Below are 26,826 nucleotides of genomic sequence, written 5' to 3'. Positions count from 1 at the left end.
TTGAACACATAATGTAACATTTTTTTTATTCAAGAAATAGGTTTATAAAAACAATTTTAAATTATCAATCAAATATTTTACACTAGCACCAATACTACTAAAGCTGCTTTTGTTTTGAAGAATTGGGAAGAAACTCAACACTCCCAGTCATAATGTATAATTCTAAATAAAATAAAACATAGTTACACCTCTTTATTGGCTATAATAAACAATACATTCTTTTATTACAGGATTTGACAAAATAGAAGGACTAAATTGGATATCATGGAAATAGTATCCTGTTGTGGTAGTACTTGTCTTAAATTATTGTTGTAACCAAGTTTACGAGCATAATGACAATAAAAAATGTAAATTTTACTTTACTTTTCTTTTGACCCTGAACCATCTTTCTTTTCATTTTTATCATCCTTGTCTTTCTTGATAGTAGACATTGCATTTCGAATAGCTTCACTCTGAGGATCAACCCCTGGGAGATTTTCTAGAACACTCTGGAGAAATGCAGGATCATTCATAACCTCAGCATACTCTTCGGACACATCCATGCTTTCCTCCGCTGCTGGAGCATCTTGTTGCATGCTCATCTGCATAGCAAGTGCAATCTGTTCATCCTCTGAAAGTTCCATTGGCTCACGGCCAGCTGGTACAGCAGCAGCACCTGTAGTAGGTGTTTCACCAGTTTTATTAGCATCACCTTCAGTACTAGCTTGTTGACGTCTAGATTCCTCTTCTTGACGTTGTCTTTGTTCTTCCATAGAGACTCTGAGTGCAAGAGCCAATTCTGGGTCTTCATTGGGATCAACACCAAATTCAAATGGTGACAAGCCAGAACCAGAGGGACCAGCACCATCTCCTCCAATTACAGGACTTGAGATCAAAGCCTCAGACAGGACAACACAACCTCCAGCTGGTACAGACACAAGATGGCTTCCACCGCTTGTGTTATCCTTACCATTGAGTGTATTCACAAATGATGTTAACAAAGGATTATTATCAGCATCTTCACCAAAGGATACAACATCACAATTAACTTTTTCTTTCTTAAGCCTCTTAGCAAGTTTTACAAGCTCTTTTTCATCTGAGTTTATTGGAGAACCTACAAATACTATGATACGCATCTTGTGGTTCTTTCCCTGACGATGTTTGAGGGCTAAATGAGCAATTCTAATACCAGTTAAAATATTAATGTTTCCTTTCGGTTGAACACGATGGAGCTTGGATAGTATCCGTCCGACATCGCTGGTCAAAGTAGCTAGTACTTCAACATTAGCAAGAGTCATTAAACCAACGTTATTCTCCGGGTTTGATCGTGTTTTAGTATGACAAACAAGGTTTACGGCGTCCTGCTGAGCCTGGAGTCTTGTAGGCAAAAAATCTCCATTTCTCATGTAATCACTGTTATCCACACATATCATAGTACTCTCCAAAACCATGTTTGTTTTTCAGGTATTCAACAAAATTAAGGATTGTGGATGAATTGTATTATTATCAACGGTTGAATAAAATACAACTCACGATATTCAATTGGAACTTCCTTTGACTTCACTTTTCTCCAAATCCACTCTTAATTTGACAAGTATGAACTATGAAGTAGGTAGAAGTGTCACAGTGATTTTTGCTGTATAATTTTACAGATAAAAAATTTACAATGAACTATAAAGCACAGAGTACTTTGTTCTATCACCATGCTATGAATCAGTGTTGTCACGGACATATTCTTTCGGATCCGGATATGGATATTGGTAAAATATAATATCGGTTTCGGTTTCGGTTACGGATATTAATTTTTTAAGGAACTGTAAAATGAAATACAAATAATATTATATTCTACTTTAATTTTACCGTGTAGGTTTCGCAATCTGTCATACAAGTAATCCTTTCTTACAGCTACTCGTTTTGAAGTGTTATATACATATATACCTATATAATATATAGGTAACTATTTAAATGCAAAATCAAAATTAACGTTCGTAATTTGTTATATATGTATATAAATCAACATCATTGATAACTGTTTTTTACACTCCTGTAAAGGGGTCAGCTGTTGGGGATTTGTCAGTTTTTGTGGGTTATCTTTTTCTAGCAACAACAATAATTCTTCATACTTATCACTGTGTTGAGATTTAAGGTGAAGTTTGAGTGAAGTAGTGCCACCTCCTTTGCGTGAAAATTGTTTCCCACACTGTTTACATTTTGCAAAATTTACATTCACTTCATCAAAAAATGACCAAATTAAATTAGATTTAGGACGCATTTTTCCAGTCACTGACAATTTATTTACTAATTCACAATAAACCAGACCTTTAATAAGTAATCGTAAAATGAATTATATCGTACGTAACGTAATCCCACAATAACCTCTAATCTCTAGATTTTAGACTCTAAAGTTACGACTACACGGGCGCGCGGTAGTCTGCCGGTCGGGCAAAAAAAAACTTGTCACAACGTGTCATATTTACTATAAAGTACCTATAATCCGTACGAATTAGATGTGCACAACGCGCTGTGTCGTCATAAGGTAGCGGGAGAGGTGTCGTATTCCAGCGGAGTGCACAGTTAATTCGTACGAGTGTAGTATTTAGTTAGACTCCGCCCTATCCGAAACTATCCAAAACTTTTATTTCGGTTTCGGTTACGGATATTTTTTATTTCGGATATCCGATAGTTTCGGTTACGGATATGGATATCCATAACAACATTGCTATGAATCACACGATGTCACAGTTGGACCTTCACCTATTGGATAAAATGTAAGCTTTAGTATTGGTTTATAAATTTCTAATTTGTAAATAATTTCATAATAAATGTTAGTAATCGGCAAATGGAATTTAAAGACTGTATAATAGTTAATATATATCTGTAATTGAATCCAGAAATATATTCGCCAAGAATCAACAGCAGTCGTTTTATATTCATTACAGAAGCCCTAAGTCTCATAATGAGCAATGCCTTTTTAATCCTACCCTAAGCACACATCATTTTATTTCAAGTTAACCCGGACTTTGCCACAGTCTATGAAGCCTGACTGATATTTTTCGGACTTTTTTGCCGTTATGCAAAAAATGTCGTAAATAGATTTTTTTCAGTGTGGCACCCAAAATATCGAACTTTTTCACAGTACCATCAAGTGTCGTAGAAAGTTATAATATGGCTGAATGCGACTGCGTTAGTTAATCTATGTAGTATGTCATAGAGTATGTAAATATGACACCTGTCATTTGACAAGTTCAAATTTCGTTGTTCGATTTTATGGAGCCTGCAAGCTAACATCGTAGTAATTGCCATTTTTTCTTCCATAAAATCCAGATAAGGGTCAATATGGCTATCGGAGACTATCCGAAAGAATACAATCCAGCGGTGCACGGACCGTACGATCCCGCTCGTTATTATGGAAAAGGTATTTACTAAACTAAAAATTTTATACTTGGTTGGGTTGTAATATGATTATGTAATTTGTTTTTTTTATTTCAGCTGATACTCCGCTCGCTCAGGTAAAATTGAGTGAGCTTGGTGCATGGTTTGGTCGCCGCAATAAGACTCCGTCAGCTGTTACGGGAGCTATCAGCAGAGGTACATTGAGTTTTTAGGTTAACTTTTTCTAATGTATTTTAAAATACAATAATCAATGATTTGATATTCTTACCTTTACTTGTTGCTATATTATAATTCAGATTATATTTCCAGCTTGGTGGAGGTGGCAACACAAATATGTACAGCCTAAAAGAGTTGGAATGGCTCCATTCTTCCAGTTGCTGGTTGCAAACATGATCTTCTTCTACTCTATCAACTATGGAAAAATTAGTAAGTTTCTTCATAAATAAAATAGAAGTGAATCTGAAAAGAAACTTAAAACTTTTTCATTGTGCTGAGAGCCAAATCTCAGAAAGGGGTTATGAAGAAAAGTTTAAAAACACAAATATCAGCCTATCTTACCATGTAACATAAGAGTATAACTATATTATATTTTAATCATGTCCACTATATCTATTACTAAAGATTTTCATTTTATTTTCAGAGCACCACAGGAACTACAAATACCACTAATCAAAAAGAACATACAGCAAAATTACACTTCTCAAATCTTAATATTAAAGAGTGTAAACTAAATTATTTAATAGGCATTTTTGTTCAATAATCAATAAAATATAGTATCAGGTAATTTGTTTTTATTTTGAATGAATATCAGACTTTCTATTTAGAACAGCAAATATCTTACAAGCATATTAACTGGTTTTTGAAGTATTATTACATGAATAAAAAATGACAGTTTAGAGTATGCAGTTGTATTCTTAAGGTAAAATATGATGCTAGTGTTTGTGGTATAGGTATCTTTTACACATAACAGTAACTTTATTTATCTGGTTCCTTTTAAACCTTTTGGGATTGTAAGTTATGAACTGTTTCTAGCATTATTGTTGTGTCATAGAAGGCGAAAATATATGATGCCTAGTTATTACAGACTCAAAAGTCAAATTTACTGACTACTATTTCCATCTGAATTTACAATTATTGCACTTAACAAGTGTACCAACCATCTTCTAGATCTTTCCATTTTCTTGACCTTGTATAACATTATATCATCACTCTTTAAAACATAGATATAGCCGGCAGATAGTACTGTAGCTCTAACACTGAAACTAGATTGGCAACACACTCAAGAGGGACATCATTACTAGACATTGATTGGGATCTCAGGAAAAGTTTAAACCTAAGTGGGCCTGATAGTGAACAGCCATTATTCATTGCAGATCTAAAGACCATTGGTTTATTATTAGAATTAGTCAAATGAGACTCAAGGACATCCAAATCGGCGCACACAGCCATGCAGAATTTGGTGTAAAAGCCCCTCTCGCAATCGTCGACAAGGAAACACGGCAGTGAACTATCGACTCGCCTTGTGGGCTCGTGCCTTTTCGTATTTTACTAGTCGCACTTTATAGTTGTTTACCAAAGGAGAAAACAACTATTGTAAAGGCGAGTGTGTTTTTTGACTCCAGAGCGAAGCATACTACAGTAGAACCCTCAGCGCCGCGAGCGTCTTCCGTAGTACTTCAATCGAAATAAGTGCAATTATTGAACAAATATTTTTTTTGTTACAAAGTTAGGAACAATAAAATATAACATAAATAGTCATGTCAGCTGCATAAGTCAGTCATATCAACATAAACATCCTCAGAAGCGCATTCTTCACTTCATGCTCATGAAGTAAAATAGTAATTTTGCAGTTTAATGAAACCATGATCAAAGTGAAACTTTTCTATATAAGATCTATATTTATAAAATTCTCGTGTTACAATGCTGCCATACTCTTCCAAAACGGCTTGATCGATGCGTATATGTTACATATTTGGTAGGTCTAAAAAGTAGAGAGTAGGTCTTTTTTATTGCAATTTGTTTTTATAAATTTATATGGCAATACAACGTTGGCCGGTTCAGCTAGTAACATTTAAATATCAGCATAATAATTTATAATCAAAGAAAAAAAATACTTTTCGCCTTCTCCTATTAATTCATTAAATAAAAAAAAACCTTGGTCGGGTGTGGGGTTTTGAACCCTCGCTCTCTCTCGTGAACCATAAATCTGGCGCCATAAACTACTCTGCTAACCTGGCTTGAAAGCAATCGTTGAAATTAATGATTGAACTTCACAACAACTGCAAGCCCGGCTGTAATGCGATTGATGGACCATGTGGCGACGTAATAAGTTTCACTTTAATAAGCAGCTCGTTTAAGAAGTTTTAATAATAAACACATTGCAGTGGAGGTTCAGATATTGGCCTTTCTTTTATCACCCATCAACAAACAAGTACTACTATTTAAGTTTGTATGACACTTTTATGGTAGGTATGTGCACACCACACCCATGACCCATCACATCTAAATTTACGTATTTATTGAACACATTTATTTTTAAATAACAACGTAGGTATGAAGGACCAAACCTTAGGTACACTTTAATACATTCAAATTCTCTGGCTTTAAACATGGTAGGTTTTATATTTGTTTGAAGTATATGTACAATCATGTATTTTCTGAGCTTTTATTCTCTGTGCCTGCCTGCAGAACTAGGTCCCAAAAATAAGGACTCTTAAAATTCTGCCTAGAGATTTTATTAAAAAAGGATCTCTTAAGGTAGATCAACATCAAATGGTCAATTAATGTGCCACTTCAGAGATATAAAAAATAAAAAATGAAGGAAGTTTGTAGATTAATGTAAATGACAATGAAATTATTATATCAGTGAATACAACAGCTACAATGAAACAAACACTCAATCGTCAGCAGTGTTAGCAGTAGCTAGGTAGTTTGTGATTTGTCCAAAGCATTTAACTGTGTCCACCATCAAACTTTTCTCCTAAAACAAAAGCATTATGGAGTAAAAAATTCAGCCCTAAATCTGTTAAAATCATAACTAAGCGAAAGAGTTCAGATAGTCGATGTAAATTGCAAACAGGAAACCTGTAGGAGTAGGTGTTCCGCAGGGTTCTATTCTCGGCCCTTTCTTGTTTCTTATACATATTAACGATTTACCGTTTGTGGTAGATGTTAACCATGAGATTGTATTGTTTGCTGATGACTGGCTTTATTTATTTTTAAAGTGAAGAGGCAAGCTGATATAAACGCCTACTGTTGAGTACACAGCTGAATATTTAAGTGGGATAAGGTTATGCTTATTTTAAAGCAATAGCACAATATTGTATATTTTATCAAAATGAGCACAAAAAAGGAATACTGGGAGAGTTTCTTGTGCCGCTTCTTCTCTTTCAGAAAGCCATTTGATTCCGAAGCGGTAGTAGTATCTAGTATATTAGAAATGACATCAAAAATTTTAAAGGAATCAATTTTGAGAAAATTAAGTGCCTTTTAAGGAGAGTAAAACATTCCATACCAATATTTTAGCCCAAAATTTCATGAAACCTGAACCAACACATATTCTAAGGAAAAAGTAGGTACTATAGGTAACAACACAAAGTATATCCTCAAAAAACCAAATTGTGTCGCATAGGTTAGTCAAGGAATGTTTCCTGTTACTCTCTTACCACTACACTGTCCTAAAAGGCCGACAATACTTCTGTGATTTCAAAGTTGTTACAAGGAAACTATCAAGAGTATTAAACACCCTTAAAATGCAGAACATTACAGTAATCATAACAGGGACCAGTTTCACTACACTATCATGTTAGCAGGCACATTGCAATGTTGAGCTGTGTGTCAATCTTACAGATTGACATGCAGCATACACTATGATTCTGCTACATATTATGAAACTTGTCTTAAATTTTTTTGGATAACAGAAACAGAAAGCTTATAAACAAATCATCAATAAAAATATTTATTAAATACTTATTTTACAATAATTTACTTCACTTGCATACAACATTCACTAAAACACTCAAATCACTTCTAATGTTCGCTCAACATCAACTCGCAGTTTGATGATGAGTCATGATGATGTATCACAAGTTGCTGCTTGCTGGTATTATGCTGAAACAAGAACGAATTGTCATGTAATGTTATTAGGTAACTAAGGTAATAAGAGTTTATGATTTAATATATATAATATCACAAAGGCCATATAAATTATTAATTTGATGATACTATTTGAGAGTATTAAATCAAATCTAATCAATTTAGCAAACTAAAGGTTTGAAAACCAACCCGTCAGTGGCTAAGCTGCCATAAAGCGTGTGGTGCCCATGCCCGTCTTAAGCCGCCGCGCTTTACCAACGCCAAGGTCAACGGGCCTGTGTTACAATGAAGTTTATTGCTTTTGAAGTGTTTCGGCTTGTTTATAAAAACAAACCTCAATACTTTTGTTATTAAACAAGCTAGCCATTTCGATTATTACTAATGAATGTAGTAATTTCTTATAACTAAAACATACTTCAAAGTTACTAATTAGTAACAGAATAATTACTAAAACATCATAGATAATACAAAAATGAATTTTTAAATAGACTGGTACAGATAATTTTTACTGCTGACCGCATTTTGACTGTTTGTCGTTACACAGATAAAGTTTTAAAATTAAATATTTTTACTTTTATAGTCTGTTAAATTACCTTTCTTGTGGTAAATCATGTAGCTTGTGTTACTCTGTGTATATTTAATGAAATAATATCTGCTACCATTGAGTACCAAGCAGACATAATATGTCTGATTGGCACCTCGGGTTGTATTCTATTTAGTGTTTCGCACCTGCCACCACATCTTGTTTTGTATATATCACAAAATTTGTATTTACAGTTACAAGACCTCAAGACAAACCCAAAGCTAATGTTACAATAATATTATACTTAAGTACTTATAAAGAGTTCAACCTAGCCAGATTAGTAATTATGAAAACAGCAGCAAGAAAGAAGTTAGTTATGATTTAGCAAAACACTCTTTGAAGGTTTTTGGGATTTGAAGGGATTGAGATTTTTTATAAAGTTGTTAAGTGACATAGAGATTTTACTGTACTTGTTTAATGCAAGTATTTGAGTAATGTGGTCTTAATAAGAGAAAATGAAATGTGTTGAAAACACAAGCTATGTTACAAGTATTCTACATGTTGTGTTTAAAAAACTCAGTTGTTAGTGTGCTGGGTTGGGTTTGAGGCATTACAGTAGCAGAATATAATATATTTATTACATAGTTTTTGTATATCATGGAATATCATTATTTGTAAATACTTTGATAGACATCATTAAGAAAGTGGTGGATCTTATATACTTATCTCCTAAGAACTAAGGCATACTCAATGTGTGGTCAATTGTTACATTAATAACTACTTTGTTTATGATAATGATGCAACATACCTTTATAAACTATTTCACTATTACAACTCAGATCTACCCATATATTTCGGTTTCAGTTCTTCTATCCTCTTAATGAAGTCTGTCTTTTCAATACAACCGTCACAGGTCTCATCCCAATCATTAAGAATCTTCTTTAAATCTCTAACCTTCAATTTCTTTAAATCTACATTCTTAATATCAATCTGTTTATCGAAACGTAAATCACAGATTTGAGCATCTTTTTTCTTGAGTTTTTCACAAATTTTGTCGCTTGGCATAGACCAGCTAAGAGGCTTTGAAAGTTCACCAAGAATGCCGGTAGCAGATTCCTCTAAGCCACCCAGGTAATAACAAAATCTGTTTTCCTTGTTCTTTGACCCTTTACAGAACTTTTTAAACTCTGCCTCTATGAGTTTTGGGTCGTTTTTAACATTGTCTGTCAATGTGGCTGCAAATTTATCTACAGTTTTAATACAAACTTCGCATTCGCCTTCTCTCAGTGCCAAGGCATTTTGAAATACCGTTAGCAGAAAAAGTAAAGGGATAACACCAAATTTATACATTTTTAATATTGCTTGAATACCAACTATGAAGTTTTAATTTATAATAAATGTTATTAAAATGAACAACCAACCAACTTCAAAAACTAAAATGAAATAGTAAAACTTATAACGTTCACTTCATCGACATCACAAAAAGGAAAATGTTGTGTGTTGACAGAAAAAACTTGGCGTGCTGTGATTGGTGCACGTATATGTACTAGACCTATTTTATTACCCGTTTCATTTTACGTATTTGCAAATATCGAATATGTCTGATAATTAGTTACATAAAAAACATATTTACTTGGAAATAAATACGACAAGTGATGATTGATTAATCACTTTTTGATAACAAATTCTTCTTCGTAATTATTATCGTCAAACGTAAAATTATTCCACCACCCTAAAAAATTTGGCAATATTATATTTTGGATAAGTTGGTATTTTTGTCAAATATTCACGTCTCAATATAAATTAAACAATTTTATTTTTATTTAAATTAAACAATTTAAGCTTAATGTTTTCTATATTATGAAAATTTTTGAATGTTATTTCAACATAGTTCAGCAAGTACTTTGACTTGGCTAACGACATGACCGACGAGACGTTGGCTAGACCATCACAGCCCGGATATTCCTTACGGCGGTCTAATAGCGTAGTGGCTCGATCAATATATCAAAAGGTTCTAGCTGCTTAGCGAGAACGCTAAGCGGTTGGTTCAAAGATCAAATACAGATGCCTCTGTCTGCGGCCTTGCCACCGATAGCTCAGCTCTTGGACATGACTCCGCTGCCGGTTGCACTCTAAGTTTATGATATTTTGTTTTTGTGTCTATCTAATAATATAATACATAGTTTTTATACATATTTTACAAACTTAGATTTATGAAAGAAAACAAATACATCTGAATAGAAATAACAAATAACACAATACCTATATTTTCTGATTCTGTATATAGATTCTATATATATATATATATATATATATATATATAGTAGACTGACTGTAGTATATTAAAAGGGATTTTATGAAATTATTTTTGTTATGTTATGATCCTATAATAAATAAATAATTATCATTTCATGCTTTTCATTATTATGTTTAATTCATTTACATTCCCAATCGTCGGGTATATTGGGTATGTGACATCATGTGAGGGGTAATTTTTGTCATAATAATAATATGACAACACCTAAGACTAAACTCCTCTCAAAACCATTGCTAGTAGTAGTAGTAGTAGTAGTAGTAGTAGTAGTAGTAGTAGTAGTAGTAGTAGTAGTAGTAGTAGTAGTAGTAGTAGTAGTAGTAGTAGTAGTAAAAGGTACACCCGGGGACTACTTCTATAGTGTTAATATTATATGATTGTAACAAAATAATAAATTTTATACTATGGGTGAAATATTAGCTCTGCTTATGTTGCTTGATCGTAGTGCTTAAATTCTCTTTGGTGTTGCTCGATAAAGTGTGGTGTTCTGTGGTGTGTTGTCATAGTTACGGAGTTGTTTACATAATTGTTTTGAAATGAAATGTTGTATCGATATTTACTACCTATATTAAATAATACCATTAATCAATGGTATTATTAGATGGTAGAACGTAAAAGTTATTAACTATATTACTTAAGTAATATTTTTTGATTTTGCGCAGTGTACGTAAAATGACGGAGCTAAAGCCAAAGTTACAAGAAAACCCGAGAGGGGCTTTAGAAGCATACATAACAGCACTACAAAGCGAGTCTAAAATGGCTCGAAAACAAGGCTTGCTACGTATAAACGAAGAAATTTTCCATAATCCGGTCAACGCGGAATGTGACCTTGCAGTTGTTTTTCCAGAAATTTACGCGTATATTCTAAAAAGCTTCTCAGATGTCTCAGAAGCATGTAGAGGAACTGCTATATTGATAATTTCCAATTTCATAAAACGTTTACCTCTTAACGACTATTATTTAACATACATCTTCCCTATCATTGTTCGTCGTATAGGATGCCCAGAAATAGTAGAAGAATCGGAAGAAATTCGCTTAGATCTAATACAATTGGTTCATGATATTATTCAAAAATATAGAGGCACTCACCTTTTAAATTCTTTTATGAATAGCTTTACTAGTATTCTAACAAAGACCAGTATGGATCCATACCCTAAAGTTAAATTGGAAGCATGTGAATGTATTATATTATTGTCTAATGTATTACAAAGAGACTTTCATTTTCAAGCAGAAAGTTATATTAAACCTGTACTAACAAATTATGCTCATCAACACTTCAGAGTAAGAGTAGCATCAATTAAAGCTATAGGTAAGTTAGTTTGTCTTTTTCATTAATTTCTAAGTAATAACATATTTTTTTCTAAGTGCTGTATGCTGTTTCGCCCAGTGTTAGGACTGTTCTTCTTCTTCTTGGTGACACTCTTGACAGAGCACTTGTGGTCGTCACCAAGTGAAATTTTTAGGGCGATTGTGATTTGCCCCATGAGCATTTGCCACTTTTGCTGCTGGCCGACAACCTGGTACACTCATTCAATGGACTGCCCAGAGCAGACTTAATGGGTGGTCTTTCTTGCCCTCTGGTGTCCTGCATGACAAGGAGCTCTATGGACTCACTCTTGCGCCAGGAGATGTGTCCAAAGAACATAAGAATGTGACTCTGTACTAACACCAGAAGGTGTTGTTTTATGCCGTTGGAGAGTTAGGACTGTTCAAGTTCATAAAATAATAGTATAGTAGTATACTGGTAGTAGTGGCACCTTAAAGTGGTTTTGGTAAAGGTTTGATGTGTGTTATATTTGACAGATTATAAAATTATGTAGCCTTCCTGTTAGCCAAAATTCAGGAGCCATACATAACATATTATATGAACAGCTGTTACTATCTAAAATAATGATAGCACTTTATTAATGTTTGCAGGAGCAATAGTTATGGCAGGAAATGCTAAATGTTTTGAGTTGTCCATCACACCGATGGCTGAGAAACTTTTTGATGAGAATAGCCAGGTGCGGATGCAGGTCACGCAAGAGGTGGGCAACTGGATGCTCAATTATAGAGACAGATATTCATTCTGGCATCGCATGATACCACTTCTGTTGACCAGGTAATTTCTTAAATGATATTTATCTCAATGATTATTCAAACTCACATAAGAAGATTTGAAAAATCGAAAATTGATTATTTCAAACAAAAATTTAGTACTATGAACGAAAATTTTCCAAAGTTAGATAATATGTTCTAAACAGTGAAGTAAAATTTCATGGTAAATAAATTTTTGAATGTGACAATTTCTTATGTCGAGCTAGTTCCATACTTGAATATTATATTGGAATACAATTTACGTCATTTTATAGAGATATTAATTTTTTAAAATCTAAAACAGCATTTTTGAGAAAATCAAATTGAAATAATTACTAAATAAATTAATCCTACAAAATTCACCATATTACTGCACTTATATTAAGTAACGAAATTACATTTTACTTTCGCCATATGAAGCCTCTTAATGATATTATAACTATATTGTAAGGATACACTTTTGATGAATTCAAATACTTTAAGAAGTATTTGCTTTAGTCAACACCACTTTTTTTTAATAAAAAAGCCTTCACAGAACTTTAAAAGAAATATAAAAAAGAGTAGGTACAATTATGTATTCCTTCATAAGCAGACATTTTGTTACATCTCTTCTTCTCTTAATAGTCTCAGTGACGTTATGGCTAATATCAGAGAAGCAGCAACAAAACTTTGGTCTGACATTGGCTTACAATACATGGAGGAGAATGAAGAAGACATAAAGAAGAAGACTGATTTCCTCAAGGACGTCCCATCACATTATCCAGATGTTAAGAGGCCCAACCTTGGCTGCAGGATGTTGGTGCAGAGCAATATTGGCAAAATTGTACCTGCCATTGGGAGAGGTCACTATCTTTAAATTATATTACCTAAAAAGATTATATTTTAGTTTACTTTACGAGAAAATATTTAGAAAAATAAACATTTTTACTGTCATATCTCAATATAATCCTGATAATATTGTGCTCATAGGCACCTTAGTAAATTTTCTAGAAACTGTGATAATCGTAATGTTAATACCAGGAACCTACATGAACTTGTTTTGCCTACTTGGTTAAGTCGAGTTAGTAAGTCTTGTTGGGCGAATTAAAAAGAATTGTTAAAAATATATATATGGTAAAAGTTAGCATACCATAATACAAGTGACTTTCATAATGATACCACATATGGGGCAACCACCCTCAGACTATTTAATAATAAATTATATTATGCGAAATTATATAGTGGCGAAATTATATAAAAATTAATAAGATTTTAATTACGTCTTGGCAACCACAACACAACCCGGCCGATGTATCGCGTCGTGTATATGTTAATACTTCACATTAAAATTTAAATTTTTTTTTAAAAACCAACAAATTGCTACCATTCAGAGTAATCAAAAGAAAATTAATGTCGAATACATCTAAGTGCATTTGCTTAGCCAAGTTGTTGAAATTGAATGAAATGAAATGAAATTTTATTTGCAAAATACAATTATTTGCCAAGTCGTTGAAGGTCCAGCTCGCCTACAGTGGGTAGGTATCTATTTTATATAAATTTATTCCTGGCTCCCGGAATATAAAACTGCATGGTTTCTGCGCTGAGTAATTCGGGACAGTCGAGCAAATGTCTTGCTGTATTTATTTAAGTTAACGAGATTGGGTATTAGCTTGCGGGTATAATTACATATGAAATCGGTTACTTATTTAGCAAAGTTTTTTTTTTAAATTAAGACCGATAAATATCAATAAACAAAATGGGAATATCTTATTTTTTAACGAATATTGCACAAATAAGAACTAGCGTAATAAGTTGTGCGACATCATTAATATCTATAGACAAACTAATAATAAATGATACTAAATTAGAGATGGAGGGTTGGCAAGCGGATTCCAGGCTGCGTTGTGCCCAGCTCTTGTGCTGGCTGTTACTGTGCGCGGAAGAGGGCTCAACACAACACGCCAACACCATCGTGAGGACGCTGCACCGCGGAGCTTCTGACGATGACCAGAGAATCACCACTGAGGTACTTACACATAATATCTCCTGAAAATCAAGTAGAATATAGTCCTCTCGGATAAACTTTGGGTACGAGTTTACCTACCACTTTTAAATGAAGTAATTTTGGACTATTTTTCCAACCGTGGGCCAAAATAGATCCAAAGATTTAAGGATATTAACCTCAAAAACAGTAATTTATAAAGTGATTTGGAATAATTAAAATCTATAAGTAAATGTCCACGCAACTGCCTCATAAGGTTGCTGATTCTTATCGATCCTTATTTAAAAGAATAAGATTTAATACAATAGCTAAGAATAATTGAACACGAATATTACCTACGAGTGACTAGTAGAGAAGTTAGAAGGAGACTAATTTAAGACTTATCGTAGGTTGGCAATAGCAATCTAGTAACATCGGCTAGTCGGCATTTAATGAAATAGCTGAAAAACAACAAGCCCAGTCGCTAGACGGCTGAAAGTGGCTAAGCTATTTCGTTAAAGTGAATATTGGTCAATCTATAATGATTGGCTCGGGTGGGTTATGTTAATATATAAGATATAGGTATGTAAGTTATTTTAGTCAACACAAAAGAACATTATATTTATCGAATCCGGCATTAACTTATAGGGTTAGATAGTGGTAAAGAATCCCGCGAGCGAATACTGCAGGACTGGCGGTTCATTGGCTACATACTTTCCTATTAACCTAACCGCACCAACCTATAAAAAAGAAGTTTGGAGTCAAATTGGAGGTTTTCGAGCACTGTCGATCGATTGCGCTGTTCGTCCGATCCGTTCTTCGATATCTGTTATGGCTGCGGAAATGGCTCTGTGACTACGAGGCTATTTACTATTTAGCTTATCTCTAATTAGTGATTAGATCTAATTACCTTTCAAGTCGAACCTCGGCTCATTGTAATTAACAATTCTCACGACTAACCCCTTAATGAGGGTATAGTTTGTAGGTTGGTTCAAATAAAAGGAACTGTATTTGTGACGAATGATATTTATTATTTATTTAAATATATTATATTATATTGTGGCGAATATTGTGCACATACAACCGTAAACCCGTTTTGTATTCATCTTGCATTGTAATACCACCTTCTCAGAATTTTATTCAGAAACTTGAAATAATTTATTTGTGGTGTTCTTCCATTATGAACATTATATTCAATGCGATCCTGGTTTATTATCAGAATCAAGATTGCTTATTAAATAATAGCTACTCGGTTTGCAGCCAACACATTATTCTCCAGATTGGGATGGAATTTTCTCAAATATGACTCATAATGTCTTAAGGCGCGGTCATACCTCAATATCCACAAAAATTGGTTTCTTAGAGAGTCGATTACAACATAACGCAATGAAAATAGTGCGACGCAAAAAATACACACAAAGAAAATTTTGAACCGAATAGAATATTTATATATAATTTGATATATCCAATAAAACATTTGGAAGTTGCTTCCCTAAAGTAAACGTTGGAGTCAAAAATCTCCTAATGTTCAGCTATAAAATTCTTTTTTTAAAGAATTTAATAGAATTAGTACATTTCTAAAACTTAAACCGATTTTTTTTTCAATTTAAATTTTGAATAAACAAAAGAAAATCAGTAAAATAAATGCCCATTTGCAGCTTAGCCACATGATCAACACAAATATTGTAGGGTTGGTTGTAGCGTTTACAATCCTCGTCAGTCCGCGCCTTAAATAAGTTAATGAAGCAGAACGCTGCAGTGGATCATGCATGAATGTAAAATGAAAATAACTTGAAATATAAAAATATATATAATTGTTGTTAATTTTTTCTTATTCTTTTTCATAAAAGGTATCTTCGATTTGGTCATTTTGCAACTCTATTAAAGTCTTTTTAAACTCTATTAAAGTTTGAAGGTGAAATTCGCGTTGGTGATTTGCAAATTAAGTCTCGTATTTAAATAACGATTAAAGCTGCTGTGATTATGTCATAGAACCTTTTAATAAAATATATTGCATATTATTAACAAAAATAATTTTCAGATTAAACGTGCCGCGGAACTATTTGGATACTTCATACCTCCTACTACCTGGTGGCCGCTGCTAGAGGCCGAGGTAGACTCGTGGTGTGCACTGCTTGTGATAGCCAATATCATCAAAGGATCCCAGCCCGAGTTGGTGAAGGGGAAGTTGATGAAGGAGTTGTGTAGAGAAATGGCCGATCCTAATCGATGCAGACTGAGAAAGGTTGGTCTCGATCTAGAACCATAATGGCAAAACTAGTTTAGCTACAGAGTGTTTTACTTGGAATCTTCCGAAGGACTGTTAAGCTGCATCATTTTTGTGTGGGATAAGATAAGGGCTGACAATGCGACCCTTATTAGATCTATTGTGGTCTATCTATGTTGCAGTATCTTTCGCAGATCTACTGTTATATGATGCCTATAATATCCCTGGCGAGTGTCGGCTCTTTAGTTACGAAAACATACGTACGTGCGGATTCATCGAGGTGAATATAGTCGGTTGTCCATCCCCTATTTTCTAACTATATACAGGAGAGAACCTTTAAAATTTTATATATTAATCCACTAACCGACAATTGACCAGCTCGTAATAGTAGAAGATAATTTAATGTTTATTCTACAGCCCAAATATCAGAAGAACTTACTATACGTATGTGAGTCGCTTATGGATCTGTGCAAGTCTGACTGCACGGAGGTTGCAGAACAGCTGTTCATAATCAACTTTAGCGTGTACGCCATGCCCGTCGATGACAACATACAATTTATGGCAATATGTAAGTTTTCCTTAAATTATTCAAATTTTGCTTTTCAAGATCAAATCTTGGACGCACAGAACTCTTTTCGATTCTATGGCCTTACTGAATGGGTAACACGACAATGGGAACATCCCTATTTCTTTCTATGGTAATGGAGTTTGATCACTTATCATATTATGGTGTTCTGCTAATTCTAAAGGACTTGCAATATTGTCTAGTCGGAAAAGATCAACCATTATAATTTCTGTACTACATTTACTAAACATTTGTATATAACTTGGTTTTAACCACTACATTTTAAATCCAAAACGTTCTCGAATATTTTTGCGATTTATCCAACGCATTTGACTGCTTAGGTTACTATAATATAGATTGGAATATAAGAATTACATTTATTCTTGCAAACTTTTTATATTCAATTCTATTATCTTGAAGTATTTAGATGATAAAATACAAAAATCGCTGTTTGTTGGTATTCTAGGTTCCATATAATATTGGTGTGCTTTTGGGGTTAATTTCAGGCCCGTTATGATGTTGTTATGGTCAATGAAAATTTATAAAAAATACCTTTGCGTGGCACTGTAAAAAGTGTGTTTGAAAGGTAGAACAATAAACGCTGACGTTTTTGGCAGTTTATTACAATGTGAAGATTTTTGTTCTTCTCAATGTAAACTTCCTACACTGAGTTGATGGTATAATAATAATAATAATAATAATAAATGCAAAAGATTTTGTGATGATATATTAATGATGTGGAATAATTTGATTGTATTTGAAAATTATCATAGGTTTCACGAAACCTCCAATTATCAATGAAACTAGGCTGAATAACTTTGCAGCTAATCTGGACAAGTTGCGTCACATAGAGCAGTGCGGGTCGCTCACGGCGCTGTACGAGCGACACATAGCGCGCGTGCTAGCGGACATCACGAGCGACGCGTTGACGTGGAGTCTGCTCACTCCTGACCGATGTCTGCTGGAGTGCGTGCTGCTATATTCTGGTGAGTTGTAGTCATTTAGGTTTTTTTTTATAAAAATAAGGGACGAGACGAGCAGAACGTTCTGCTGATGGCCATTACAAAGCAGTGCAATGCAGGATTCTTGAAAAACCCCAAAAAATCTGAGCGGAACTACAACTGCGTTCGTCTCCTTGAGACATAAGATAAGTCTCATTTGCCCAGTAATTTCACTAGCTACGGCGCCCTTCAGACCAAAACAGGGCAATGCTTACACATTACTGCTTCACGGCAGAAATAGACCCATAATCCAACCGGCATCCTGTGCAAAGTAGCCTCCCACTGGTAAAGTAAGAAAGGTAGTCTTTTGACATCGTGTACTGTGTTCACCAGAACGATTCATGAGTACTTCTGGTCAAGTGGCTTAGTATAGTCACAGCGCTGGGCCGTTTCCCGAGAGTTGCGGCTTCCAATCTCGCATCGTTCATAAATTTTGGTATAAAATTAAATTCTTATATAATAATTATGTTACGTCAATATCGAATTGAACGTCGAGAATTACCCAACAGAGCATTATAAACCTTTTATTAGCCCAGGTACACAATATATACCTAAAGATATAATGTGAATTTTAAGTTTACATTTAATGTTTTGTCTTTTTATGCTTAAGACGTGACCTTCGATCTAGTTATTTGTCCACCCCATGATGGGTTGGTGTATTTACGGCCTGGTATTATGTTATCATATTTTTTAATAACGACAGGCTCAGCAATGGGTGCTCAGCTCCACCTGATAGCTCCATTGTTACGCGAGTGTCTGGCGGTGCCCAAAGTAGACCCGGAAGTGAAACTCAAAATATTCACCGCTCTGTCTACAGTGCTAATTCAGCGACAGAAAAACTTCAGCCAATGTGAACCGGACAAGCTGGAAGCTTTTCTCAACATTGTAATTAAAGGTATACGGGACTGAATGTGATTTTTCGCATCTTATATGAAAATGCAAGATTTTTTTCCATTGCCGACTCGTGGTCACACCGTGTGACTACAAGTATTTTTTTTTCCTCATAGTCACACCAAGGGTTTTACTACAAACTGTTAGTAATTTATATAAGTGATGTGTTAATTTCTATTCTCATGATCTCGACATTCTCGATAGCTTAGATAACGAATGACAGTGGACGGAAAATGTTTTTATCCTCGTCTTCACACTACGAGTTTTGCTACACTTTTATATCTTAACGTTATTGGTGTGATAAATACAATCTGTCAAAATAGGCACTTATATCAATTACCAACAGGGTGTTGTAAAACGCTTGGTGTGACGACGAGGAAAAAAATTACTCGTAGTCACACTGGTGTGAACACGAGTCGGGAATGTTTTTTTCAATGCTTATTAACATTTAAATATGGACATATGTTCCATTTTGTAAGATGACTTTTTGCCATAGTGTAAGTAGTGATAGGATCCTGTTGATATAGAAATTTTAGATTTTGATTAAATAAACGCAACAACTAGTTTTGGCAGCCTTCTCTCGATGCTAACATGACAATGCCTAAAGAATTCTGAAGAGACTGAAAAAGGTGGAAATCTGACTTTCTGATCTTAATTACTTTATTAGATTCACTCATTTTAACAGAAACAGATAAAATGAAAAGCAGATGGAACAAAATTATTGTATAAATTTCTTTTTTTTTTTTATTTAAAGGAGGACAGCGAGCGTACAGGGTACCTGGTGTTAAGTGATCACCACCAACCACCAACACCTTGTAACACCAGAGAAATGACAGGAGCGTTGCCGGCCTTTAATTCCTTACGTGGTGGTAGTAGGTGTACATGCTTTTTTTGAAGGTACCCGTGTCGTATCGTCCCGGAAACAACGCATAAGGAAGCTCTTTCCACAGCTTTGTAGGACGTGGAAAAGAGCTCCTTGAAAACTGCACAGTGGGGGACCTGTTTTAGTTTTAAGACCTTTATATTAATACTTCGGGCGAAAGTCATCAATTTTAGGGTCAAAAAACTATGGTTTGTGCATCGGTAACTAAACATTTGAATTTATTAAAGTAAAGGTTTACAAACTAAACTAAGTTCATCATTATCAGCAATACTACTGGAACTGTCTTTATGTTGATTATTAATTGGTATTACTTTGTAGTATATATTGTTTAAGTGTTCCACGAATTTCTTCAGTTAACATTATCAGAGGCATTTTGTTGTTGGAGTTGTGTTATGTTGGCTGCACGACTAGCGTCCACCGGATGACTTTGCGGGCAGCTAGTTGATAAATAATATTATTATATAATTTTTCTATGAATACGATAATCGCTCTTATAGAGAGTAATAAAATGAAACTTATCGCAGAGGTAATCATGCCGAATTTGGTGTGGTCGGCGGGTCGCACGTCTGAAGCGATTCGCACAGCCGCGGTCGCGTGTCTGTGCTCGGCCTTACAGGACAACCCGCAAGGGCAGCCCCCTCTAGGGGCTGGCGGCGATGGGGACAACAATAACAAGGTATTGTTTAGTATTGTAGTAACAAGTAATAAAACGTAGCTTGTCACCTGTCACTGTCATCCTTTATTTATTGAGAATAGACCAGACCGGTTACGCATGCTTAACGTCACTTAGTCCAGTTTATTGGAAATTTAATTTATGTAAGTGATATTTCAAGCGTGTGGTGTCGCACCAGAGTAGCATCATCCCATCTCCTCCTGTGGGTGGCGTAAGAGGCGACTAAGGGATACAAACAACGGAGGATGGGCAGCAGCTTCTACTGCGATCACCAACCCGCCTGCCAAGCTTATGGCAAAACCCCCCAAGTGATATTTAATAATAACATACTGAAATACACTCCATTTCAATGATCGGTACAAATATTACAGCGTTTCCTAAACCAATGTGTCTACGGTTCCTTTAAGTTAATAATTATGTAATTTTATACTTCGAAATCCAATGAAGCAGTTTTGACTTAACAACAGCTTGCAATGCTTTGGCCGTGCATGTCCAAGATCCAAGCAAAATGGATACCTGAAAATCCTGAGCGACTGGTTTATCTTGAGCTCTGTTCCATGGCCCTACCAGTAAAAATAGCCATTACGATCGCTGAGGAGAAGACGAATCAGATGAGCTTGTTACTAAGCCTTACCCTGTGTTTGGTGGTTATGTAGGTAAATAGCTGGTTATTACTATAAGGATTTAATTACTCTTATAACAGTGTATTGAGAAATATTCTGTCTATACAAAACATACTACATCCTCCTTCCTACACGACAAATGGGTGAACCTGTGTTACTTCTTTCATAAACATATGCACACTGCATTACTAACGTGGTCTTGTGGACCTAAATATTTACATTTTACATAATAGGAAAATCCTTTAAGATAATAAATATTGTTTATCAGAAACGTTAGCAGGCCTGGTACAACTGACTGTACAAAGTATGTGACAGACTAAGAAAAAAAAACAAATAGCTGTCTGCAATATTTTTACAATCAACAGTAAAAAATAAATCATTTCGCTAGATCCAGAGTTGCCTCAAAGTGACATTACTTTATTTAATTAAACTTAGATTATTAGAATTTTATATTATATTATAAATTAACTTATATTGTAGGATGAAATGTTTAGGAATATGTGTATCGAGCTGTTTATGCCGCGAATCTGCTGCTAATTGTTATATAGAGATAAAGGTGTAGTGTGGGATCTGAATGCTTACTGTTTCATAACTAATATAATTCACATATATAAGTAATAAAAGTAATGGCTTTTATTACCAATGAAACACGATATTTTTTTTATTAAATATTAAAGTAGTTGTCTTTCAATACTTGTAACAGAAATGAATGTTGAATTGAATCGTAAATAATTTGAGCATAATACGTACATATATAGTAAAGTTAGTTTCGCTTAGGTATATGCATTTTAAAACATTAATGCGTTAAAACTTATTTTGGCATTCTAAACAGACACTTAGATTATATTTATTGATTTAGAATTTTTGTTATACCTACCTATGCTTGTTTTTAAATTACCTTACACTATAATTCATTAATCATAAACTCTTTTTTAAGTTTAACATTATTTAAAAAGGATATACACTATGAATTAAAAATAGGTGGCTGTATTTTTTTTCTTCATTCGATGAGCCACCTGGCATGTTGGTACTACTGTAATTAAAACCAAGTGTAGTTAAGCACATTAAGCTTAACAAGGTCTGCATTTCTCTGAATATAGGTGGTGAACCTGTTCCCTACCAAGGAGTCACTGGAGCCCTTCTTGGACGAGATGGTTCCACATCTAGTAGGTCTGGTGGATGACAACTCCACTCTGACGCGACAACACGCGCTGCGGTCCATCTGCTGCCTGGCAACACTCGCCAAGCAGCGAGACTGTCTCACTACTGATGTACTACATAAACTTTATTTTGGTATGTCGCTCATCTGGAATCATCGATATATAATTGATGATCTTTATTTATTTATTATTGTTTGTTTTTGATAAACAATTTGCCTTAATATTGTAATTGCATCGCCCGGATGGAATGGAATAATTCCACAAAAAATTACACCTACAAATATATACACGCCTATATATATATATACTATGAACCTAAATAAATATAACACAGTGTTAGAGTTAATTTAGTTTAATTTTGTTTCGTTATTTTATGACCACACACTCATTAAAGTTTTCCTTACATACACCGTAAATATGAAAAGATTGCTAACCGTAGGTGTCTAAACACCTACGGTAAGCAATCTTTTCATATTCCAAAGCTCAACTACGACTAGTTATATATTACCACAGTGCCTACCTTACAAAAAAACCAATGCACACCCCTGGCGTCAATTATATAATATATATAATACACTAGATGAAACGATAGACGTTGTTCTGTTCATAATAAATAAAATACTGTTTTTTTATTTTATTTCATAACATAAAATATTAAATCGTAAAATATGCTCTCTGTTGTTATAATGAAATTGTTACCATCAGTGTCAAACCATGCGTCAATAAATAATTCACTCATAGAAAATATGTCCATACAAAACAAATATTGGAAATAAAAATAATTATGGATCCCAATCGAAATAAAATCTAGCCTATCTCTCAAGTTGGACTAAACTGCACTCCATGAAGTAATCCCCATTAAAATCCGTTCATTAGTTTAGTAGTTCACTGGAAACAAACATCGGGACACTGGATTTATATACACACCGGCACAATTAGCGGAACACAAAAAAAGCAGGATTTTAAAATCTTTTACTTGAGGACCTGGCCAGTTATGATATTTTTTTAATTTATTGTCAAATTTGAAAATAGAAAATTAGGTGACATACACTTTTTTCATTCATTTGTTTTATTTTCCCGAACAATGCGTTTTGTCAACTTGTTCGAGTAATAACTACGTAATTGTAATTTTTTTGAAAAATTGCACTTAATGATTTTTTATAAATTTGTTATTCTATAGGCAATTTTGTTTATTAAAAGCTCTTTACTATGCCTGACTTAACATCACTGGAAATCATTAGGGCTGATGAAATGAGAAGAAATGGCCATACCTACAGATCGATTGCCTCAAGGCTTCGTCGACCAGTATCAACGATTCATCGCAGCATCCAGCGGTACAGATCGTCTAATTCTCTTGTGAGGAGGAGGGGTCAAGAAAAAGATGTACATCGAGGCGAGATGACAGATTTTTACAACTTGGAGTTCGTAGGAATACGCGATTAACGGCTGTACAAGCTCGAAATGAACTGGAAGACGTTCGAGGAGTACGAGTAAGTGAGCGTACAGTTCGCAGGAGATTTGAAGAAGTTGGTTTAGGGTCGTATATACCTGCCAAAGGCCCAAAACTTGAGAGACGTCACCGCGTAAACTGATTAAGCTATGCGCGAGAACATCGTCATTGGGATTTGAAGGAATGGCAGCAGGTTCTCTTTACTGATGAGTGCGGAGGTCTTTTAAAACAGATCGATGGGAGACAGCGAATATGGAGACGCAAAGGAGAACGCCACATACAGTCTAATTTTGAACACACAGTGGCTTATGGTGGCGGCTCGATTATGGTATGGGGAGGGATATGTTTGGGAGCTCGCACGGAGTTAGTGATAGTCACGGGAGGGACCATGACAGCAGATCGATACATCAGAGACATTTTAGAAGAACATGTTGTACCATTTGCCCCATTTATTGGTGACGACTTTATTCTAATGCAAGATAATGCTCGTGCTCATAGTGCACAATCGGTACAGGCATATCTGAGCCACGTAGGTATACCGGTGATGCAGTGGCCAGCAAATTCCCCCGATATGAATCCGATAGAGCATGTCTGGGACTTGCTAAAAAGAAGGGCGACGGCATGTGAATACTCCTGAATGTCTACACATATAACACTGATGGCAATGTGAACTTTGCACTTTAGGTACATAGTCCTTTGGCTATGGGTACCACAACGGCGCCTATTTCTTCGGTGAAGCAGTAATGTGTAAGCGTTATTATGTCTCGGTGTGTAGGGCGCCGTAGCTAGAGAAATTAATAGGCAAATGAGACTTAACATCTTATGTCTCAAGGTGATGAACGCAGTTGTAGTGCCGCTCAGAATTTTTGGGTTTTTCAAGAATCCTGAGCATTACTGCATTGTAATGAGCATATCAGTTACCATGAGCTGAACGTCCTGCTCGGTTCATCCTTTACTTTATCCATCGGTAATACTGTTACGACTTATTTATTCTTGTTTGTTTTATCAGTAGGTACAGATCCCTCAGTGCAGACATGCACTGTCCGCTTTGGTATTGTATTCAAATTGAAATATTTTTATTTGAAATAGGATGTGACATCACTTATCAAAAACTACCACCCATTCCAAAACGAATGCCTCAGACTTGATTAGAATGGGCGCAACAGACTCAGCGGGCTTTCTTTTTTTCCATCAAAAGATATGTTACAAAGTAATATTGTACAATTAAACTTATTATTTAATAGCCTGAGGGCGGTCGCTCCATTCCCAATCTGTGGTATCATTAAGAAAGTCATTTATGTTATAGTAACCTTTACCACACAAACGTATGTTCATTATTCCTCTCACACCTTACTTATTACTCATAACACAGCCAACGCACACATACATCATATTTCTTAGTATACACACTTCTTAGATATATCTTAGTAATTATAATGTTTGATTGTCTGTATAACTATAACAAAAATAATGTAATAAGTATTAATAAGCTATGGACGAGTGGAGTCTTCTAACACAGGCGCTATAGTGCTTAAAAGGAGGCTCCAATCATGAGTTTTGATATATGTACATACTTGATAAAGAAAATAAACTTTTTGTATTTGTATGCACTCTATAAAATCGAAAATAATTTAATTAAACCTTGCTTGTGTCCAGTGGTTCTCAAACGTTTGGACGACAGCAACGACCACGTGCGATCGTTCGCTATACACACGCTCTGTACACTGTTTACTTGCCGCCCTAACGACTACGACATTGCCACGTTCTGCGCGCACGTCGACGCCCTCTACAGCGCCATGCTCATACACCTAGACGATGCTGACGAGGCCTTCCGCAAGGAGATGTTGGGTACAGCTATTTCGTTACGTTACTAAATGTCCAAAAATGATACATCGGATCCTTCCTCAGCTTTAGTCATGCTAATTAATGTTAGAATGATTAATTCAAAGTGATTGGTCAATATTAAGTATCTTATTAGGATAACTGTTTACTTAAATACTTTTATTTTTAAAATATGTGAATGTTTATTCCTTAAATCAAGGCATATAATGGAATTTTGTAAAGGCCTCGGATTTTTTTTATGCAATAGGGTCATCTGATGTAAAGTGATCACCGCCGCCCACATTCACTTCCAACACCATAGGAATCAAAGGGAGTGTACGTGTTTTTTTTGAAAATTTCCATGTCGTATCGTCTTGGAAACATCGTACAAGGAAGCTTGATATTAAGATGGAATTCAGCGGTAGGAATCCGCCGCTACACAGCTCTTCGGAACACTGCTATAAATGCGGCTGGATCTCATGCGGTGTCATTGGTCAACCAGAGTTAGTCTCTCGTAGGTACCTTTACGTGTGTTGCTTATTTGCAATGACTCCACATCATAATTTAAACTGATTGGTCTATGAACATTTAAGCTGTGACAATCTCCATAAACATTTTGTGTATTATCTGTTTAATAGAGATAATTTATCTCTCAAATATTAAACAGCTTCTATTTTTCTTTTTTTTGTTTTCATAAAAAAAATTATTGACAGGGGCTATCACAGAATATTAGCACTAGTTCGATTTTATTATCCTGGCAACTCGAATTTTAGGCCTACTTCCATAATAGGTACTTATTTAATTGTTTTTTTTTAAACACATTTTAAATTTCAGATGCACTGATATCACTTAGCGATATTGATCCTCGTACACTGATGAAGAAAGTCCAAGTGAATGTTCATCTATATAGAAATAAGGCGGCTTACGAGAAGCTGTCTAAACATTTGGAGAAGATTATTAAGTGATTTAGTTATTAGTATTGACTCAACGAGCACCTAGGCCGCGATCTGAACTGAGTCGTTGGATTGCGATTAAAACATATCTCAGGGGAATTATACATATTGTATTGCGAATAGTATGCTTTTATTTGTTAAATGTCATTGATTAGGTATTAAACCACACATGTATTTTAATTTATTCTCGTTAAAGAATGATTTAGTTTATTTGTGCAATAAATGTTTTGTTATTATAA

General features: G+C 34.7%; 5 protein-coding genes across 20 annotated transcripts in view; 3 read left to right on the top strand and 2 right to left on the bottom strand.

The window, feature by feature from the left end:
* LOC126969465 (ribonuclease Z, mitochondrial) overlaps positions 1-357 on the top strand; it is a 52,557-nt gene extending 52,200 nt beyond the window's left edge. For all 16 annotated transcript variants that reach the window (XR_007730400.1, XR_007730401.1, XM_050814903.1 and 13 more), the window contains one exon: positions 231-357. Coding sequence is in view for 14 of the 16 variants with exons in the window: in XM_050814903.1 (XP_050670860.1) it covers positions 231-274 (44 nt within the window). In the remaining 2 variants the exon portion in view is untranslated. The remainder of the gene's footprint in view (positions 1-230) is intronic.
* Positions 180-1,584, bottom strand: LOC126969492 (26S proteasome non-ATPase regulatory subunit 4). The gene has a single exon (XM_050814958.1). The coding sequence runs from the start codon at positions 1,428-1,430 to the stop codon at positions 360-362; it is 1,071 nt and encodes a 356-aa protein (XP_050670915.1). The 5' UTR covers positions 1,431-1,584; the 3' UTR covers positions 180-359.
* A 1,631-nt stretch (positions 1,585-3,215) lies between these two features.
* Positions 3,216-4,156, top strand: LOC126969512 (putative ATP synthase subunit f, mitochondrial). Its single transcript, XM_050814981.1, has 4 exons — positions 3,216-3,394; positions 3,469-3,567; positions 3,682-3,798; positions 4,013-4,156. Exons 1-4 carry the CDS (start codon positions 3,316-3,318, stop codon positions 4,039-4,041), a joined length of 324 nt encoding a protein of 107 aa, XP_050670938.1. The 5' UTR covers positions 3,216-3,315; the 3' UTR covers positions 4,042-4,156.
* Positions 4,157-7,303: 3,147 nt separating this feature from the next.
* LOC126969510 (mesencephalic astrocyte-derived neurotrophic factor homolog) lies at positions 7,304-9,493 on the bottom strand. The gene is made up of 2 exons (XM_050814978.1): positions 8,799-9,493; positions 7,304-7,482 (listed from the first exon to the last, which is right to left on the bottom strand). The coding sequence occupies exon 1, from the start codon at positions 9,338-9,340 to the stop codon at positions 8,819-8,821; it is 522 nt and encodes a 173-aa protein (XP_050670935.1). The 5' UTR covers positions 9,341-9,493; the 3' UTR covers positions 7,304-7,482; positions 8,799-8,818.
* Positions 9,494-10,816: 1,323 nt separating this feature from the next.
* Positions 10,817-26,826, top strand: LOC126969472 (dynein axonemal assembly factor 5). Its single transcript, XM_050814918.1, has 12 exons — positions 10,817-11,613; positions 12,222-12,405; positions 13,005-13,222; positions 14,228-14,385; positions 16,382-16,585; positions 16,985-17,135; positions 17,957-18,118; positions 18,837-19,028; positions 20,432-20,583; positions 22,304-22,496; positions 25,470-25,661; positions 26,469-26,826. The coding sequence occupies exons 1-12, from the start codon at positions 10,977-10,979 to the stop codon at positions 26,597-26,599; spliced, it is 2,574 nt and encodes an 857-aa protein (XP_050670875.1). The 5' UTR covers positions 10,817-10,976; the 3' UTR covers positions 26,600-26,826.

The sequence above is a fragment of the Leptidea sinapis genome, chromosome 18 (assembly GCF_905404315.1).
Source record: "Leptidea sinapis chromosome 18, ilLepSina1.1, whole genome shotgun sequence".
Lineage (NCBI taxonomy): Eukaryota > Metazoa > Arthropoda > Insecta > Lepidoptera > Pieridae > Leptidea > Leptidea sinapis.
This window is presented reverse-complemented; position numbering and strand designations above follow the sequence as displayed.

Excerpts from the sequence above, each read along its gene's own strand:
- LOC126969512 (XM_050814981.1), top strand. The coding sequence starts at position 3,316 with ATGGCTATCGGAGACTATCCGAAAGAATACAATCCAGCGGTGCACGGA. Across the intron at positions 3,395-3,468 it reads CGCTCGTTATTATGGAAAAG|CTGATACTCCGCTCGCTCAG; the intron begins GTATTTACTAAA and ends TTTTTATTTCAG. Across the intron at positions 3,568-3,681 it reads TACGGGAGCTATCAGCAGAG|CTTGGTGGAGGTGGCAACAC; the intron begins GTACATTGAGTT and ends TTATATTTCCAG.
- LOC126969510 (XM_050814978.1), bottom strand. The coding sequence starts at position 9,340 with ATGTATAAATTTGGTGTTATCCCTTTACTTTTTCTGCTAACGGTATTT.
- LOC126969472 (XM_050814918.1), top strand. The coding sequence starts at position 10,977 with ATGACGGAGCTAAAGCCAAAGTTACAAGAAAACCCGAGAGGGGCTTTA. Across the intron at positions 14,386-16,381 it reads ACCAGAGAATCACCACTGAG|ATTAAACGTGCCGCGGAACT; the intron begins GTACTTACACAT and ends AATAATTTTCAG. Across the intron at positions 16,586-16,984 it reads ATCGATGCAGACTGAGAAAG|CCCAAATATCAGAAGAACTT; the intron begins GTTGGTCTCGAT and ends TTTATTCTACAG.
- LOC126969492 (XM_050814958.1), bottom strand. The coding sequence starts at position 1,430 with ATGGTTTTGGAGAGTACTATGATATGTGTGGATAACAGTGATTACATG.